Source organism: Pristis pectinata, chromosome 3, assembly GCF_009764475.1.
Source record: "Pristis pectinata isolate sPriPec2 chromosome 3, sPriPec2.1.pri, whole genome shotgun sequence".
In the NCBI taxonomy this organism is placed as follows: Eukaryota; Metazoa; Chordata; class Chondrichthyes; order Rhinopristiformes; family Pristidae; genus Pristis; species Pristis pectinata.
Genome location: NC_067407.1, coordinates 133,393,160 through 133,412,812, shown reverse-complemented (window position 1 = coordinate 133,412,812; position 19,653 = coordinate 133,393,160). Strand labels below are relative to the sequence as shown.

Sequence of the window (19,653 nt, the reverse complement as noted above, 5' to 3'; positions counted from 1 at the left end):
GGCACAGGTCCAGTAAGTATACTTCCAAGCATAACTGCAGAAAGTTGGCATTCTGTTGCTGGGCTCCATGTCAAGATACAGTCAGAATAGCAGCAGCAAGTACATCAAGAGGTTCAGGGCTTCCACATTCACAAGGCTCTCAGAAGTATTTTGAAATGTCAGTCTGGACCTCCATGCGAATTGTGCACCATTGGATAAAAAAAAATCAAAGTACACGGAGAAAAGCTATTTAAATGATATATGGGTGCATTCCATTGTGATTTAACAGAACACAAAAAGGTTGGAGGGATTGAATGTCCTACTTCTATTCTTCTATCTCCCTGTCCCAGAACTTAGATTGTGGCAAGGGGGAGGGAGGAAATAAAATAAAAAAAAGTTAATCTTGAATTTAAAAACACAAATGTTCTGAATTATTAGTATTTGAATGAGATAAAAATTACAGATCTTGGTATTGGTTTATTATTGTCACTTGTACCAAGGTACAGTGAAAAGCTTGTCTTACAAACTGATTGTACAGGTCAGTTCATTACACAGTGCAATTACATTGAGTTAGTACAGAGTGCATTGAAGTAGTACAGGTAAAAACAATAACTGTACAAAGTGTCACAGCTACAGAGAAAGTGCAGTGCAATAAGGCGTAAGGTCACAACAAGGTAAATCGTGAGGTCAGAGTCCATCTCATTGTGTAAGGGAACTGTTCAATAGTCTTATCACAGTGGGGTAGAAGCTGTCCTTAAGTCTGGTGGTACATGCCCTCAGGCTCCTGTATCTTCTACCCGATGGAAGAGAAGAGGGAATGTCTCGGGTGGGTGGGGTCTTTGATTATGCTGGCTGCTACACCAAGACAACGAGAGATCTTTCAAGTAACATTCATAAGCAAACTCGCCCAAATAGCCAGCCTAAAGATGCTTTTATATATACATGCATCATTTGTTAAAATGTCATTTATGAATCTGGACATCAATGACTAGGCCAGCAATTACTGTCCCTCCCATATTTCCCCGAATGACAGTACCACCTCCTTGAACTGCTGCAGTTCTTCTAGTTAAGGAACTGTCAGTATTGCTGGGAAGGGAGTTTCAGGATTTAGACCCAAGAATGATAAAGGTGTGGCAATATATTTCCAAATCAAGACAATGAGACTTGAAGGAGAATTTGCAAGGAGTGGAGTTTGTGTATCTGCTGCCATATTGCTTGAAGGATATACTGGTAAAATGCTCCTCTGATGTCAAAGGCTCATTTTTTGGCCAAAAACTGTTTACAGTAAGATGCTGTTAATGCAGGATGTTTTGGGACTTTGATGGTACCAGACTAGCAGATTTTCCAGGCTATTGAATGTTATTCTGTTCATATTCCAACATACTTTTAATTCACTTTATTTTTTAAGTTATTCAATAGAATAACAAATTTACTAGGGAATCTGGTAAGTTTAAACAGGTGGGATCAGGGACCTGGTGAGTGGAAGGGAAGCGTGGAAATCAGCACCCAGTGAGTGGAAAGGGAGCATAGCCAATGTCATCTAGTAAGCTAGATACTGAACCATTGGGATTTCCAAATAGTCAAGTAGCAGATTATTGGTGTTTTACTTTCCAAGGCCTAGAGTCTGGTAGTCCAAGCAGAACCCAAAAAGTGATCAAGAAAAAGGCTATTTTAAAATACTATCTGATAGCAATCATTGCTACTTTCCATCATTCTGATGAGAATAGATTGAAAATGGATTAATTAGCCTGAATGATTTTGTTTCACATTTTGTGAGCAGTTTATTCCTGGGAAATTTTCTACAATATTGAGTAGATAGTGGTGAGAATGTTACAGAAGTCACATCTAATCTGGAGCGTAACAGCTAGGACTTTATTGGACCCACTCAGGTAATTTAAGTCTATTCCATTTAACCTCATGGTAGTACCTCACAACATGGAGGCAGGATACCATCGCCACAAGGACTCCGTAGCATTCATTTCATGCCAATACTGTCATGGACTGATCCATCTGCAATAGGTAGACTGGTGAGGAAGTGGTCAAATTAGTGTCCTGTCAAAGACCCAGGTTGGCAGCTGTTCTTTAGGTCTCAGCTGTCAGTGGTGGTGTTACTGGGCCACTCTTGATGATGGAGACTGAAGCTGTTCCCAAGAGTACATTGAGTGCCTCCACTATTTCAATGAATATAATTCAACATGGAATATTGATTTATTAGTTGAGTGAGTGCATTAGGTAGTCTTCAATAGGAGATTTACTTCTCTATGTTTGACTTTATAGGATCCAGAATGAATGATACTCTCAGCATCACTTTCTCCTGACTTCATATCACTGTGCCAGCAGCTCAGGACTCCCATTGCAGTTATTGGGAATGATGACTAAAAGGTATGCTTTGAAGGAGTAAATACACTAAGCTACAGCTGGACTAGTCTGAGGACCAGCTCCCACAATTTAGGAATGTCCTTAAATATTTAGAAAAGGGACTCTGCAGGTCTGTGTAGATAAAGCACCTTTGTCATTTCTAGATCCATTATCAAGCTGAATACTGGATGGTCTATCTGATTTTATCCTTGCTTTGATGTAACTGTTTGAAACAGTCTCCTGTTAGCCTATTTCATTGGGCATTTTAAAACTATGTCATACTGCTATTGGACTGGTATAACCTATAGCTGGGCCCAGCAAGGTCAGCAGATTTATTTCCCTAATTGGGCAGAAATGAACGAAGTGAGTTTCTTACAAAATACTAGTGCTTTCATGCTCAATCTTACTGATACCATCTTTTATTCCAGATTATTTAATAAACTGAATTTGAATTCTCCTGCTGCTGTGGCAGGTATCCAGCCCTTATCTCCAGACACTGGTTTGCTAGTCCAGTAGCATAATCACAAGGTTACTTGATGATGGCCTTTCTATTTTTACCACGTATTCTGAACAAAAGTTTATGCTGTTTTATGTGGAGTGGAAATTTGATACAAAATTTGTTTCCTATTACAGAATTACTGCTAATTGTAGCATAGAATCTCAGATGTACTTTGTCCAAGTTAGAGGAAGGCTGGGGGAAATAAATATGGCATGAGAAACTTTGAGAAATTAGTTCCTCTCGTTGGTCCCCCTTCACTCAGGAGAAAAATACATGCCTGGTTAAGAACCCGTGGATAAATTGTGTACATTCCACGCACAGGACAGCTTAATGTAACAGAGGGAGACCTGTAGGAAAAACAAAGAATGCTATTAAATTTTAATTCTATTTTTATCTTATTTTAATCTGGATTCTACAACCCAATCTTTATGGCATTAAATAGGCTTTCTGTAGCTTCATCAGCAGACCCTTCAGTTGGTATACAAGTGTATTGCTGGGCTACAGAAAGCCCAGCTTGAACATTATTTGACTGAATGAAATCACTGCTACTATTTTACAAATAAAACTTAATGATTTTAATGTTTTATATTTATCATTTTAATAACTCATTGTACTTTCCAATAAAAGTAGAGTAAGAGAAACCTACTCAATACCACAATAACCTGCTTATTGACATTCAACCCAAGTTCCAATCAGAATTATTTGCTTGCAGCCCATCCCACATCCATGCTTTAGGCATATGCAAAAGAAATGCTAAGTAACTGCCTTTGACAAGACAACATTTGAACAAGTATAGCAGCAGTGAATCTGGCAAAAACAGTTCAGTAACAGTCGTGTATTGGAGTCAAGCCTTTCACAAAGGAAGCCTGCTGTAGTTGTTGGAAGCCAATCACAAGAACACAAAGAATTATTCTACAGGGAAGCATCTTTAGCTTCAAAAAACACTTTCCCAGTGCAAGGTCAGGATCCTTGCTGATGCTTCTACAGCATTTGACTACATTTAACACATCTAATAATGAAGTAGAACACATTGGTTCAAGCAAGACCTGGATCACAGAAGCTAAGTGGTAAGTAGCAAGACCTTTCTACTGCACCATCTTGCTAAAGTGCATGGTGAATGGCAATGTTGCAAAACTGTCAAGAAACAGTACACATGCAGTGAGTGGATACAATAAAAAGCATCAATAAGCTGCTGCTCTACAACTGTTTAAAAGGCTGCATCTGTATTCAATGCTGAGAAAGTATCCTTTTAAACTTCCATGCTTCAGATCCTTTGGTTGGGCAGCTAGTTATAGGGTCAATCAAACATCCCCCCCCCACCACACCTTTAATACCTAGTCACCTTTTCTGGCATAATGCACTCTCTTCCAGTTTATTGGCTTAGTGCCTGAGGAGGACTGGTATTTGGGAGGGAAGAAAGTGAATCCTTGTCACCATTAGTACCAAAAGTCCAAAGATCCAAAATTGTTTATAAAGGTAAGCAGCTTGAATAGTTAGACTGAAAAAGCATATACACTTTGATGGCAGCAAATGAACCAGAAATTAGGACAAGAAATGACAGTAAACTTATGTCCCCTACAGCAATCATTTTAAATCCCTGAACATGACCCTTCCCCCCCCCCCCCCCCCCCAAATAGAATTGAGAAACTACTATTAGGGCTTTTCCTGTAAATGCTCTTTGACAATTGTTATAGGTTATCATCTATGGAAATAAATAGAAATACAAGGATACAATTGTCAAGATGATGCAGTAATTCTCATTGTCACATACATGCAAATCATCTTCAGAGAACAGGAAGACTTTTGGGTTGAATATAGGTCAGAATGTGAATTTTTGAAATCAAGATCTTTGCTAATTTAATTTGCTACAGTCTTTAATACCTGGAACATAATGTTATTTAACACCCATCAATAAGCAAGCTCCTAAAGCATAGGCATTTTATAGACCTGAACTTTGCTCATTATAGTTAGGTTGATCGAAGATACAGCATCCAGGTCAAAGGGTGCATTTCATCCAAATGAAAAACCCTATGCCAATAAGTTAAAAGTTTTATTTGGAGTCAAATTATATTAGCACAATTTTATCAGCACAGCTAGAGGATTTAGTGCCTCCTATAGTGCAAAGGTGGGATAACATAGACCATTTGCTGTTCACACTTCAATGAGAATTTCCAATGTGCAACACACCAGGGGTTGAGTCAAAGTCAAAAATGTGCTATCCTATTCTGCTTTCACAAAATAGAGCTCTGGAAGTTGTTGACCACAGGTCTGATAAGGCGTGTCCTGTGCACTGAGGTGGGAAGGCACACAATGGACTCCAAGACTTTGGTGATGGGGAGGAAGGGAGGGTTGAGAATGAGAAGGACTGCCAATTGTGCCAGGTGGAAATATCAGACAGGAGGAAGTGATCCATGTGCAGGAAGAGGGGTCAAGGAGAGTCTGGCCATTGTTGGAGGCAAAAACAAAAATTGGGACCAGTGTTTGTCTGTGCCTGTGTAAAAACACCCTATAAATTTATCTTTCAGGCATCCCAGACCAACACATCAGGGTTGCAAGGGTGAGACACAAGAGGTTCTGCAGATGCTGGAATCTGGAGCAGCACACACACACACACACAAAGTGCTGGAGGAACTCCACAGGTCAGGCAGCATCTGTGGAGGGAAATAAACAGTCGACGTTTTGGGTCAAAACCTTCCATCAGGGCTGGGAAGGAAGAGGGCAGAAGCCAGAATAAGAAGGTCAGGGGAGGACTGCAGGCTGGCAGGTGATAGGCGAGTCCAGATGAGAGGGGGAAAGGTGGTGGTGGTGGTGGGGGAAGAAGTTGGGGGTGAAAGGGAGTGATGCAAGAAGTTGAGAGGTGATAGGTAGAAGAGGCAAAAGGGCTGAAGAAGAAGGAATCCATTAGGAGAGGGCAGTAGACCACTGGAAAAAAGGGGAAGGGATAGGTGGGGAATAGATGGGCAGGTCATGAGGGGAGGGGAAAGAGAAGGAGTGAGAAGGCCACAGGAATAAGGGAAGACAAAGGGGATGTGGGAAGGGAGGGGTTACCGGAAGTTAGAGAAATCGACGTTGAGGCTATCGGGTTGGAGACTACCAACGCGGAATACGAGGTGTTGTTCCTCCAACCTGCATCTGGCCTCAATGTGGCACTAGAGGAGGCCGTGGATAGATGTGTTAGTGTTGAAATTGGACACGAAATTGAAGTGGTGGCCACCGGAAGATCCTTGCTTTTGCAGTGGACAGAATGAAGGTGCTTAACGAAGTGGTCACCCAATCTGCGTCGGGTCTCACCGATGTAGAGGAGGCCACACCAGGGGCACAGAATGCAAATAAATGACACCCTTGGATTCACAGGTGAAGGTGACCCTTTCAGTTCCCCAGCTCTGCCTGCCTCATTTTCACTATGGATGTCGAGTTTCTGTAGATTTGCATCCCCCATCAGGAAGGCCTTAAGGCTCTCCGCTTCTTTTTCGATAACAGACCCAAACAGTCCCCCTCCACTGCAACCCTCCTCCATCTGGCAGAACTGGTACTCATCTCAACAACTCCTCTTTCAGCTCCTCCCACTTGCTCCAAACCAAAGGACTAGCCATGGGCACTTGCATGGGCCCCAGCTGTGCTTGCCTTTTCATTGGCTACGTGGAACAGTCCATGTTCCAAGCCTACATCAGTAACATTCCCCAACTCTTTCTCCGCTATGTTGACGACTGCATTTGGGCCGCTTCCTGCGCCCGTGCTGAGCTCATAAATTTCTTTAACCTTACCTCCAACTTCCACCCTGCCCTCAAATTTACTTGGTCTCTCTCGGACACCTCTCCCCCCTTTCTGGATCTCTCTGTCTCCATCTCCAGAGACCGATTAACCACTGACATCTTTTACAAACCCACTGACTCCCACAGTTACCTTGACTACACCTCTTCCCACCCTGTCACTTGCAATGATGCTATTCCCTTCTCCCAGTTCCTCCACTGCATCTGTTCCTATGATGATTTCCATTCCAGAACATCTGAGATGTCCTCTTTTCAGTAAACGGGGTTTCCCTTCCATCACCATCAATGCAGCCCTCACCTGCATCTCCTCCATTTCCCGCACATCTGCCCCTAACCCATTCCCCCCCCCCAACATAACAGGGTTCCCCTTGTCCTCACCTGCCGCCCCACGAGCCTCTGCATGCAACACATCATTCTCCACAACTTCCCCCACCTCCAACGTGATCCCACCACCAGGCACATGTTCCCCTCCCCCACTCTCTCTGCAGCTCCCTTGTCCACTCGTCCCTCCCCATCGATGACCCTCCTGGCACTTATCCGTGCAAAGTGCTACACCTGTCCCTATACCTCCTCCCTCACCACCACTCAGGGCCCTAGACAGTCCTTCCAGGTGAGGCAGCGTTTCACCTGTGAATCTAAGGGTGTCATTTATTGCATCCAGTGCAGCCTCCTCTACATCGGTGAGAACCGACGCAGATTGGGTGACCGCTTCATTAAGTGCCTTTGCTCTGTCCGCTGCAAAAGCTAAGATCTCCTGGTGGCCAGTCACTTCAATTCCACATCCCACTCCCATATTGACATGTCTATCCATGGCCTCCTCTACTACCATGTTGAAGCCAGACACAGGTTGGAGGAACAACATTTCATATTCTGCCTTGGTAGTCACCAACCTGACAGCATCAATATCGATTTCTCTCAATTCCAGTAACTCCTCCCTTATCCCCCCCCCTTTTCATCCCCCACCCTCATGACTTGCCCATCCATTTCCCACCTTCCTTTTCTCCCCCCCATGGTCCACTGTTCTCTCCTACCAGATTCCTCCTTCAGCCCTTTGCCTCTCCTACCTATCACCCCTCAACTTCTTGCATCACTCCCTTTCATCCCCCCTCCTCCACCCACCTACCCTCCCCTCTCCCCAGGACTCACCTATCACCTGCCAGCATGTGCTCCTCCCCCTCCCCAGGCCTTCTTATTCGGGCTTCTGCCCTCTTCCTTTCCAGTCCTGATGAAGGGTCTTGACCCATAACATTGTTTATTTCCCTCCATAGATGCTGCCTGACCTGCTGAGTTCCAACAGCATTTTGTGTTGTGAAGATTGCAAGGATGACTGATGGTATGATATGATACAACCCAGAAATAATCATCGGCATGTTTCACTTCAGAGAGACAAAAATAATTTTTAATTGCTTAACACAAGAATACCATCACGCAATCTACAGACGATATTCCTTTTCTGTGTCCAAAATCCCTCTCTCAACTAGTGCATTAAATTTAGTCTTACGTTAGAGAACTGACTGTACACGGTTCTGGAACAATCCATTGTAAGAGCGAGTCTCCTTCATATTCCAGACGGAGCTGTGAATTTTAAATAGTTGGTATTAAATGCTGTACTGGCTCAAATGCATGCCTGAATTCTACAACTTGTTTGTACAGCAGTTTAAATGTAGAGAAAAAAATATTTTCTTCCTTGTTTCTTTAATATGAAGGATGTTGAACTCCCCTCTCTCAATATTTTGCACTTCTTTAACAATATGCCTACACCAATCTCCTCTGAAGAACAATGTGAAGTTTTCTGTTAGAATCATATCATCTTCTGTCTCTTCTCTCATGTTATGTTTATTCTTTTTCACTTGCCTTTCATTTATAAAGCACATTTGGCTCATCTTCTATTTTACCATGCACTGCCTTCCTTATTTCCATTTTAATCTTGTTATGTGCCCCTGGGCTTTTTACAACATTGAGCTCTTTGTATCTGCCATGTTTCCCTTTTATTGTCTTATCCTATTTTGTACATTTCTTGATATCCAGGAAGGATCCTGGTTTCCAGCTACAACCTTTTTATTTAGTGGAAACATACTTGTCCTGAACTTTCGCTTTCTTCTTCTTGAATACTTGAAAATGATGAAGACAAGTGTGAAGACAGGAAGTGTTTTGAGAAAGATTAAAAAGTAAAAAAAAAAGGAAGGTAAAGTAAAAAAGGAGAAGCAGTATGGCACAGGTCCAGAGCAGCAGCCGCCAAAGATCTACATAGAGATGGATTACAAAGAAAATTAAATAGGCCCAGTTATGTAGAAGTTATTGGGAAACACTCAGCAGATCAAGCAGCAAAATGTGCAGAGAGAAACAACTTAACATTTTGTCCTCAACTTTACACAACCAATTCACATTAAACACTGGACCCTCAAGCATACTGTCAGTATTTGTTTTTATTTCAGATTTGTAGTTCCCAAAGTATTTTATTTTTGTGTTTGTTCCTGTTTTAGAGGTTTGATAGTAAATGAAAAGGCTACTTCAGAGGGTGGTTAAGAGGAAACCACTGAGAAACAGAAGAATTGCAGATACTGAAAATCAAGTAAAACCCAGAAAATGCTGGATACACACTCAGATCCCTCTCTCAGAGTTCTGCAATTTCTCACCATTTAGTTAATTTGCTTCTTAATTATTAATTCTTAATTATTTTTTCTTCCTAAATGGATAACTTCACATTTCTCATTATACTCAATTTTTTTTAACCCACTCAACTTACTATATTGCTTTGTAGCCACCTTGCATCCTTTTCATACTTCACTATGGGTACCCATCTTTGTGCCATCAGCAAGTTTAGCAATCATACCTTTGATGCCTTCACCCAAATTATTTATATAAACTGTAAAAGGAGAAGACTAGTATACTATTTGTTACATCGTGCTAACCAGACAAGGCCCATATATGCCAACAATGTTTCCCATTAGCCAGCCAATTTATCCACAGCAATGATTTTTTAAAAAAATGACATATAGTTCCATTATACCCGTGTCCTTTTTAGAATACCCTCAGAACTTTACATCCAATTAAGTATATTTTGTAATGTAGGAAACATGGCAGCTAATTTGCAAGAGCAAATTCTCACAAAACTAATGTAATGAGTACAATTCTAGATCACTAATATGGCAAATTCACTTACAGTGTTTCGTGTATTGATTGCAATTCGACTTTCCATATTGTTGGAATATCTTTAAAAAAGCCATCTCAAAATTAGTATTAAAACATGTTTTGTTTAAAATTGTTTGTATGGTTTAGCTTACAAGATTTACTGCCCTTCAAACCAAGATTTTATTGGCTAACTATGCAACACAAAAACCACCGGGAATTTTGGAGCCTTCTGTTAACTGAAAATAATGCATTTCTTTTCAGCAAGCTTGCTCTTGCACCATCCCTCACAGAGGACTATTAACCAGATGAGTCAACATTATGGATTGTATTGTTCCCTCCCACAACCTTCCAATCACCTAGTCCTCCTACCATCCACCCCAGCACAATTCTTCCTTCCACTCAGATCCTCCACCCCACCCAAGACCTACACCCAATATCCTATCCTCCCATCCAATTCTTACACCCAACCCTCCCATCCAAGTCCTCCCCCCACAAAGGACCTACCCCCAACACCCTGCCCTCTCACCAAGATCCTATCATCCAAGTCCTCCCACTACAACCCCACCATCCCACCCAGATCCTCCACCCAACCTTCCCATCCAAGTACACCAGCCATGACCGCACCTTCCCACTCACCCACCACCCCACCCACCCAAGTCCTTCCCCACAACCCCACCCTCCAAGACCCTCCAGTCACAACCTGCCCTCCCACCAAGTCCTTCCCCCCCCTCCAACCATCGCACCCAGGTCCTCCCCCACGACCCCACCCTCCTAACTAGGTCCTCCCCCACGACCCTCCCATCCAAGTCCACCGCACATGACCCCACCCTGCCAACAGGGTCCTCCATCCACCACAAAGGACCTACACCTAACACCCTCCCTCCCAGATCCTTCGCCCAATGACCCCACCCTCCCACTCAGGCCCACAAAGGTCCTTCCCCCACTACACCCAACACCCTGTCCTCCACCCACGCCGTCACCTCCTTACCTCCACACAGCCAAGACGACATCGACACTGATCAGCAGTGCCACCCCACACCACAACACGGACATGCCTACAGCCGCCAACGGACGTTAACCGGCGCCCGCCCTCCCGCGGCCGTTATCCACGTGCTCACTTGCCCGCCCAATTACGTCATTAGAGGGGCGGGGAAGAGGGGGCGAGCAAGCTCCTTATTGGCCAGACGTCCCCGTTGACTCAGGGTCACGTGCCATGCTTCCCCTTGGTCCTGGCGACAGGGGAGGGCGTCGATGGCGGGACGCTGCTCACCGGAGCCGTGGGGAACGCTTTACACCATTTCGTTATTGATGTCACGGCTCTGCGCTCACCATTGCCCTTTGAGTCTCATCCGTTTGCGAAGGCACAGAGTGTTCAGTCCTTGCATTTCACTTATTAACCGTGATGTGAACCCTGGCTTTATCACGTCCTAATCCATCAGCTGCTTCCACGGTAAACTGCTTGCCCCAGCATCCTGGATGAGTTACAGAGTTCATCCCTGCCACTAACCACCCTCATTGACCGTCCTCAATCTGACCTTGTTATCTGACCCCCAACAAAGCTGAACTTTAATCCAATATGATGCACTATTGATATAAATGGTCGCCTTGGAAAATAGGTACATCCTGCCTATGCTTCTGGAAAGCCTGGAAGAATCCCAGATCAAAGAATTTGGGGGCGGTGGTCACTTTGAAAGTTACTGCTAATCACGTCCAGCAGGCAGGCTTGATCCAATATACTAAGAGTGCGTTGTGAAATGCCTTGATTTGGTTTCAACCGAGATGTCTACTTTCGTTAAGAAAACCGTGTGTTTTTTTTACAAGCTAATCCTATCTAGTGCAGCTGGAGGACTGTGTGAGGTCTGCTGCTGTTTCTGACGTACTGTTCTCTGAGTACCGCAATATCACAGCATAATCGTACGAAGGTAAAAATGTAGCAGTGCAATTAACAAGTTGATACAGCCAAAATATGGTGAGAAACTTAATTCAAATTCTATCAAAGCTTTTTTTCCCCGAAATTTTGGTAACTGACCTCGCAATACAGCATCTAAGAGAGCCTTTCAAAATCACTCAAGAAACAGATCCAAGAGTACAAGATTTATTGATAGATTTCCCAAGGTTCTTCAGAGCTTTCATCAAAGCTGCTAACCTCTCAACCTATTTTCAACAGCGATTTCTGAAAAGTTCTAAAAGTCCACAAACACTGTTCTAGTCCTAAACTCCAGTTAATATAATTCATAATACACCGTCATGTAGGTTCTGAGTGTTTTAAAACAAATAAATAACGTGGGAAAATTTAGAGAATGACTTCTGGAAAATTTAGAGAATGACTTCCAGAAAATTTAGCCAAGTTAAATGAAAACTATGCAGGGAAACTGAGGATGGAAGACCATAAGACCGGGAAGGAATTTGCAGAGGAGACTGAGGATCCTGAAGTAAACAATGTTAGGAGTAGGAATATGGATCAACAAAGATTAGAATGATAGCAGGTAGGACAGTGCTAGAAAAGAATTTAAGCTGCAGAATTTATAGAGAGTGAACACTGTGATATAGCAAGGAGAGTATTAGAGGAATTGACAGAATAATGGCAAGAGTTGAGGATAGAAAAAAAATAACAAATCCTGATATTGGCTCACCAACGGCCATTGGTGGTTGTGAGCATGTCCTGGTGTGGGGTCAATTTTCTGCATTTATAGCATTGACGAGGGACGACCTGGGTTCAATTCCGGCCGCTGTCTGTAAGGAGTTTGTACGTTCTCCCCGTGACTGCGTGGGTTTCCTCTGGGTGCTCTGGTTTCCTCCCACATTCCAAAGACTTACAGATTAGGAAGTTGTGGGCATGCTCTGTTGGCGCCAGAAGCGACACTTGCGGGCTGCCCCAAGAACACTCTACACAAAAGATGCATTTCACTGTGTTTTTCCATGTACATGTGACTAATAAAGAAATCTTATCTTAAGATTACCAACAGATCAGAAAGTACAGAGCTGCTAGCTAAATACTGGCAAGTAGGTTTATGTACAAAAAATATATCAAGTAAATAAATTCACTTGTTGGGAATCATTATTACTTAATTAATGTACAGAAACTGAAAGAACACCTACAAATTAATAAAATAGATTTTGAAGTCTGGTAGATATTTACATTCCCAATTTATGAAAAAAAACAGCAAGAAATTTCAAATTTTGTAACTTATTTTATTTGCATAATAAAGGTCCTTTCATGGAAAGGATGTCAGTGAAAATAAAATATGAATCTCACATTTAAAACTAGATGTTCAATGTATACAAATAACAGTTCAACTATTCTATATAACAAATATTAAAATCCCCGAGCAAATGTAATAGGGGTTTAGACAAACATCGACTAGTTGTTCAGCATCTAAATAAACAGGATAATTTGCATAATTAATTATCACAGTGCTCAGTTATAATACTGTAATAAAGTTCCATACAATATAACATGATTATTCTTCGGCATTTTAAAACAATCCTCAAGAAGGTGTATATAAACAGTTTTTCCAAATCTTTACAAAATAGGTAAAAAAAAAGTTAATCATATGTTTTATAAGAACAAACATATTGCAAGTTTGAAAGCAATATAAATAATTCATCATACAACAGCTTATGCATTCAACTCTTCAATTCACAACATACAGGCAGAGTCAATGTGTGTGTTTGATAAAGAGACCAAGAGAGTAAATGGAGAAGAAAAAGGAAGCAAGTGTGCATGGCAGTTGAGAAAGAGAAGGTTTTGGAGAAAACAATATTTGGCTTATAGGTAGAAATGTAAATAATTGGCTAACCTCACATTGATCTGAATTATTCAAAGGTAAAGTTACGGACAAAACAGGCTTTGATTAGACTTTACACATTATGGCTATAGTATGTATCAGGGAATATAAATCAAATGCTGAAATGCACAATCTGTAACCACAGCACCATACTAAAAACAAGTGTGGTGATGTGACAATAATTTAAACTTGGAGGAAAGAATTTCCTTTGGAGGTTTGTTTTTGCCTGTTTCCACTAAACACAAAGGTAATAAACTAGTAAACAGTAAATATTCATTTGCCCTGGCTGTAAATTATATCCATAGTTTTATTTATCTATTAAATCTGCAACCTTCATAAGGTACATTGCCACTAGGTGTAGCATATTGGCCTCTGAAAGATGATCAGACCTGCAGATCACAGTGTACACCAACATGGTTGATTTATCCTAGCTGCTCACATACTATCAGGTTGCAGGCAACACATCACAATACTACAGGAAGTAAACCAACAAGAAGTAGGCATTCAGTTACAGAGAGTATATTATAGAAAGTCACAGAGAGAAAACAGTGAATATTAACTAAAGTACTACCTGGACTGAATGGCTATGGCTTTTAAGAAGGACTCAAATAATTGAGGTGCTTTTACCAGAATACAGAAGATTAAGTGCGATTCTTACATAGGAGGATCATTCGAATGTAATGCAAATTACTTGGAAACAGAGCTTATACCATTGTTAAATGACAACTAGATAAACATTTCATAGGTAAAAGTGCAGAAGAATATGGAGAATGTGTAAAGAGACATACTAGATGTACAGTTCCATTTGACAGGCGTGATTAGAGGGCTGAATACTCACTTTGCTGCAATTATTTTTCCTGGGCACATTAAAAAAAGAAATAAATATGAGGAAAGGAATTTATTCTGAAATCCCATTATCTGAATTTACAACTTCAATTCATCCAAATATACTACATTGTTGTTACTCGGTCAATATTGCTAACTTTTCACTGAGTGTTGTTTTTCAGTAGACTGCAATGTAACATCAGCACTACTGTCGTATGTTCTCTTACTCCTAAGATCATTTAAGGCAGTTAGGTACATATCAGCATCAAGGCTACTTTCAAAAGCAGTGCAATGCATTTGCTCTATGTCTTGCATTTTTTTTGTCTCCAGGGAATAATTTTTTTCAGTCATACCCAAGTCATGCATATTTTTGGCAAGGCCCGCATTTATTGTCCATTCCTAGTTGACCTTGAGAAGCTGATGGTGAGTGCCTTCCTGAGTGACTGCACCCTGTTTGGTGAAGCTACTCTCAAAGTGATATTAGGTAGGCTGCAGTGGGACCCAGTGGGAACAAAGAAAAGGCAATATATGTCCAGGTTTGTTGGTAGAGAACTTGGAGGTGGTGGTGTTTCTGTGTGCCTGCTGTACATGTCCTAAGTTGTTTTTAGGAGGTGCTGTTCTATTATGGGTAACAAACAAAGAATAATTGGTAGTGAAAAGGCTCTGGGGAATCCCACTCATTACAAAATTCTCAGCCTATAAACTCCCCCCGTTAATGTGGCTGGTGCAATTACGTTTATGGCCAACGATTAAAAATATACTGATGCTGGAGGATTGAACAGTGGGAAAGCTGCTGAATATTAAGTGGAGGTGGCTGGACTCTTGTTGAAGTTGACCATTGCCTAGCACATATATGGCACAAATGTTATTTGCCACTTATCAGGCCAAACCATGCTTCATTAGCTGAGGAATTGTGAATGGAATTGAACAAGTGCAATCATTAACAAACATTTCCATACTGACCATATGATAGTGGAAAGGTTATTGATGAAACCGCTGAAGATGATTGGGACTAGGCCACTGAGAAGTGCACTGAGAAGTCCTGCAGTCATTAACTTAGCCTTAAAGTTAATAGGTCTTCAACAAGCACAACCATCATCCTTTGTATAATTCCACCAGTGCAGAGTTTACCCTTTGATTCCCATTGAATCAATCTTATTAGGACTGCTTGATGCTACAATCCAACGATTTCTGCTTTGATGTCAAAGACAGTCATTTTCACCTCACTTTGGAATTCAACTCTTTTGTCCATGTTTAGACTAAGACTTTAATGAAATCTAGAGTCAAGTGGCTTTAAAACAACCTAAACTGAGGTTCGGCACATGGGCTATTTGCGTAAGTGTAGATTAATACCACTATCGATGACCTTCTCATCCTTTTGGTAAGGACTAAGAGTAGGCTGATTGGTCAGATTGGATCTGCCCTGTTGTTGTGTCAGCAAGACATGAATGGTCAACTTTCCACCTTGTTGGTCCACTCAACTGTTATAACTCCTTGGCTATGAGTAAAGCTAGTTCTGCAGCATAGGGCTTCAGCACTAAAGTTGTGATCTTATTGGGGCCTTGCACAGTTTGTTACACTGAGTCCTTTATTGATTTCAGGGAGAGTTAATTTTGAATGGCATGAATAATAGCTTATGCAATGTCCTCAAGGAATCTGTGACGGATCATCCACTTTGCCCTTTTGGCTAAAGATGGGTGCAAACAGTTCAGCCTTATCTTTTACACTCATGCTATCATGGAATATTCATGGAGCTTTCTTCTTAGTTCAGCAGCATTCATGATTGGATGTGTCAATACTGCAAGCCTACAGTTTTGATTTGATTAGTTGGCTTTAGCATTGTTTAACTCTGCTCACACGCACGCCATCTTGTATTGTAGTTTCACTGGAACAGCTCCCATTTTCAGATACATTTGATGCTGCTTCCGATGTGCTTTTCCACCATGAACCAGAATGTGCCTTGCTGTTGATGGTAGTGTGAGGGATATGCTTCACCATGAGGTTGCAGCATTTGTTGAAGTACAATTTTGCTGTTGTTGATAGACTACAGTACTCATGGTTCCCCATCTTTGAACCACTAGAGTATCCAAAGAGAACTTCGCACTTCTTTCCAATGACGGTTCTGTGACGGTTGTTCTTCGCAATGTTGTCAAGGACATATATATCTTTGATAGTGTAGACATGTGTGGATTATATCAGGTAGGTTTACCTTTCGCTTCAATTCTCTCTCTATTGCAAACCCCATTTTGGTGACTGCATCCTTCAGGAGTTGGCCAGTTCAGTCAATAGTGTCGCTGCTAAGCCACTCTCGGTTGTGGATATTGAAGCTTCTCCTTGCTGCCCTCAGTGTTTCTTCTAATTTCAAACTGAAAGAGTAGGGAAGGACTGATTCATTGTTTGAGAGAAGGCGATGTGATAATTCAAAGAATTTTGTTTTACACAGACGGTGTTACTTAAAGTATTGTTTCTGTGAACATCTCCAGCATATCCCAAAACAATCTGGCTCAGTTTATTATGAGCTATTTATCAACTCTATAAATGTACCAAACAGAAGCAGAAAATGAAAGCACAAAAGATGGTCAGGAATATGAAGCTGCAGTGTATTCTTGCCATCCATATTTAGAATGATGATTTTTGTAGTTTCAATACAACTTTGCATGAAACTATTTAGTTTTTAACCTGGATACTTGTTCTGCCGCTAGTGGTAATTCTTCTCTATCACCTGTCATAGTGGCAAAATGTGACTGGACTTCCAGTTTTACCTTCTAAGTCAACTGTTCATTGTCCTGCAGTGATGTAACAACAACCATAACTGGGATTTGGAGTAATTATTTGTCATTTGAAGCATCAGTTCTTCTATCACCATTTAAAGATACCTTTAAGATCAGAGTAATCATTCATTGGTACTTGCTTGCATGTTCTATTTAAATTCCTCTTCAAAGCAGAGAAAAATCTAAAAATAAAGCAGACAATAGTTTTCTGCAGAAAATCTTCTATCCTTTTCATACTCCTTGCTGATATAGTTTGTTAAAAGTTGACTTTCAGGTTAGCTTACTCCTTAAATAGAATTGGGTCTTTCAGCTGAAGGAGCAGTGAGTGAAGACAATGTATGGAATGATCTGTCAGAATGGCACACAAACAAAAGCTTTTCACTGTATTTTGGTACATGTGTCAATAATAAACCAATTCCACTTCCATTCTATAGTTTATAGCTTCCCAACTCATCAATATTGGAATGCCTCACAAATATGATGCACTATCTGTATTTTTCTCATTTGGACAAATGTCAAATTGTTTTGCAGAAGTCACTGTTGAGAAAAATACCCTTGTTTCTGAAATAAGAATAAGGTATAAAATAAACTTATTACAGCATTACCACAGCAAGTTCCAAAATGCTCCAATAGGTGCTGCTGCCTCTGACAGTGAGTCTTCAGCTGGGCTCCAGGTTGTGGTGAGGTATAAAATAATCTGTTAAATTGTTCGCAAAAATTACTTTTAGGCTCAAGTGTTTGGACGCTCGCTCAGCAGGGGCTCCTGTTGGAGGACATTTTCACAAATGTTTCATAACGCTCCTTCATTAAGTCATAGATTAACACTCAAAGTAGATCAGTCCAAGACTTTGCTGGTTAACATATCCATCATGTTCATACAGTCTTTAACTATACTACAAATTCCATTAGTTGTTCGTCTCCAAGAAGATCCAACGATAGACAGTTCATTGAACGTTTGCCATAGAAGGTGGATTTCGTGTTACAATCTGCAGTGGAATAAGTATAACAAAATTGACTATCCTTGTCCTCATAGATACAGCCAAACGTGTAGCTCTGAGAGGTATCTGAAGACAAACTTGAGCACAAAGGTGGTTGTTGTTGGTACAAGCGTACATCGTCTAAACTCTGACTGTGCCGATCATTCGAGTTTCTTGGCTTAGATTGTGAGGCCTGTAAAAGTGAAGATACCTTTATTCATTCAATGCAGATTTTTTAAGTTCTGTAAACTTGCACCACCCTGGGAGAAACTTAGTCCCTCTTTCTAGTTGTTTGTATGTTAATAACCCTGTTGTGGTTACCTAAGGATTCTTTAAAATTGATATCACAAACAACTTACAGAAAATTTAAAACAGAGCAAAAAGATAAGTTCACCAAGTAAAATTATGAGAAACCCAAACTGTTGGTCTGTTGATCTACATTGTAAATACTTGTGCCTAAAACCCAGTCAAACTAGTGAGACAGGATTTCCCCGACGCAAAGCCACACTAACCATTCCTTATCAGTCCCCTCTTACCCTCGCCTTTTTTTCCCTTATTCCACCGCCCCCATCACCCCTTCTCTTTCCCTTCCCCCGCCCTCTCCATCTGCCCATCACCCACACACTCCTCCCTCTGGTTCCCCTCCCCACCTCCTTCTCCTTATTCCATGGTCCACTGTCCTCTCCTATCAGATTCCATCTTCTTCAGCCCTTTGTCACTTCCACCGATCACCTCCCAGCTTCGTACATCATCCCCACTCTCCCCCCACCCTCACCTGCCTATCATCCCCCCTCACCTGGATCCACCTATCACCTGCCTGCTCCTTCTCCGCCCCGTCCCCCCACCTTTTTATACTGGCTATCTGCCCTCTTTCTTTCTAGTCCTGATGAACGCTCCCGACCTGAAATGTCGACTGTTCATTTCCCTCCGCAGATGCTGCCTGACACGCTGAATTCCTCTAGTATTTTGTGTGTTGTGTCACTCTTGATAGCCAGCAAAAATTTTTCCAGCATGAATCGTCCTTGAAGCGAATTCCGCATCAAGGCTGCAGTGGATGCTGTAGATTCCCATGTTCTTTTTGGAGCCTGGTGTGGGAGTCAACCAGGGAGTGCCCAATGACATCTATTCCTGTTGTCCTAAGATCACCTGCCGTTAAGTACTACAGGGGCAACTAGTTGCATCGGAATATCTGCCAGGTAAGCGAATTACTTTCCTTCATTGGCTTCCTCTGCAGCACCAACCCTTCTCCTCGATCTTGCTCCCAACTGGACAATTGTCCAAATCTAAGGCCCTGATCAGCTATGGGCCCACTTCCCTGATTATCCTGAACTGTTGATTCTGCTGGATCCTAATCCCATACATCGATTCTGCCAGGCTAAATCAGCTGGGCTTTAGGAACCCTACTGCTGCACCCATGTAACACACCCATTGAGGTAACTAGAACTTCTAGGCAAAACATTTAAATGAACAAGCTCTCCTATTCAATAGTTGATGATCTAACATGTTTTAGTAGATGTGGAACTACTCATAGAATGTACAAGTGCGAAGAGTTGG

General features: G+C 41.6%; 2 protein-coding genes across 2 annotated transcripts in view; both read right to left on the bottom strand.

The window, feature by feature from the left end:
• The window catches only part of LOC127568022 (cation channel sperm-associated auxiliary subunit epsilon-like), an 85,148-nt gene extending 74,316 nt beyond the window's left edge, over positions 1–10,832 (bottom strand). Inside the window, exons 1-4 of the mRNA XM_052011269.1 lie at positions 10,727–10,832; positions 9,770–9,818; positions 8,108–8,181; positions 3,058–3,183 (exon numbers count right to left, since the gene is read on the bottom strand). Coding sequence (XP_051867229.1) covers positions 3,058–3,183; positions 8,108–8,181; positions 9,770–9,818; positions 10,727–10,791 — 314 coding nt within the window. The 5' untranslated portion in view covers positions 10,792–10,832. The remainder of the gene's footprint in view (positions 1–3,057; positions 3,184–8,107; positions 8,182–9,769; positions 9,819–10,726) is intronic.
• Positions 10,833–12,987: 2,155 nt separating this feature from the next.
• The window catches only part of zgc:172136 (uncharacterized protein LOC566376 homolog), a 40,469-nt gene continuing 33,803 nt past the window's right edge, over positions 12,988–19,653 (bottom strand). Inside the window, 1 exon segment of the mRNA XM_052011268.1 lies at positions 12,988–18,292. Coding sequence (XP_051867228.1) covers positions 18,011–18,292 — 282 coding nt within the window. The 3' untranslated portion in view covers positions 12,988–18,010.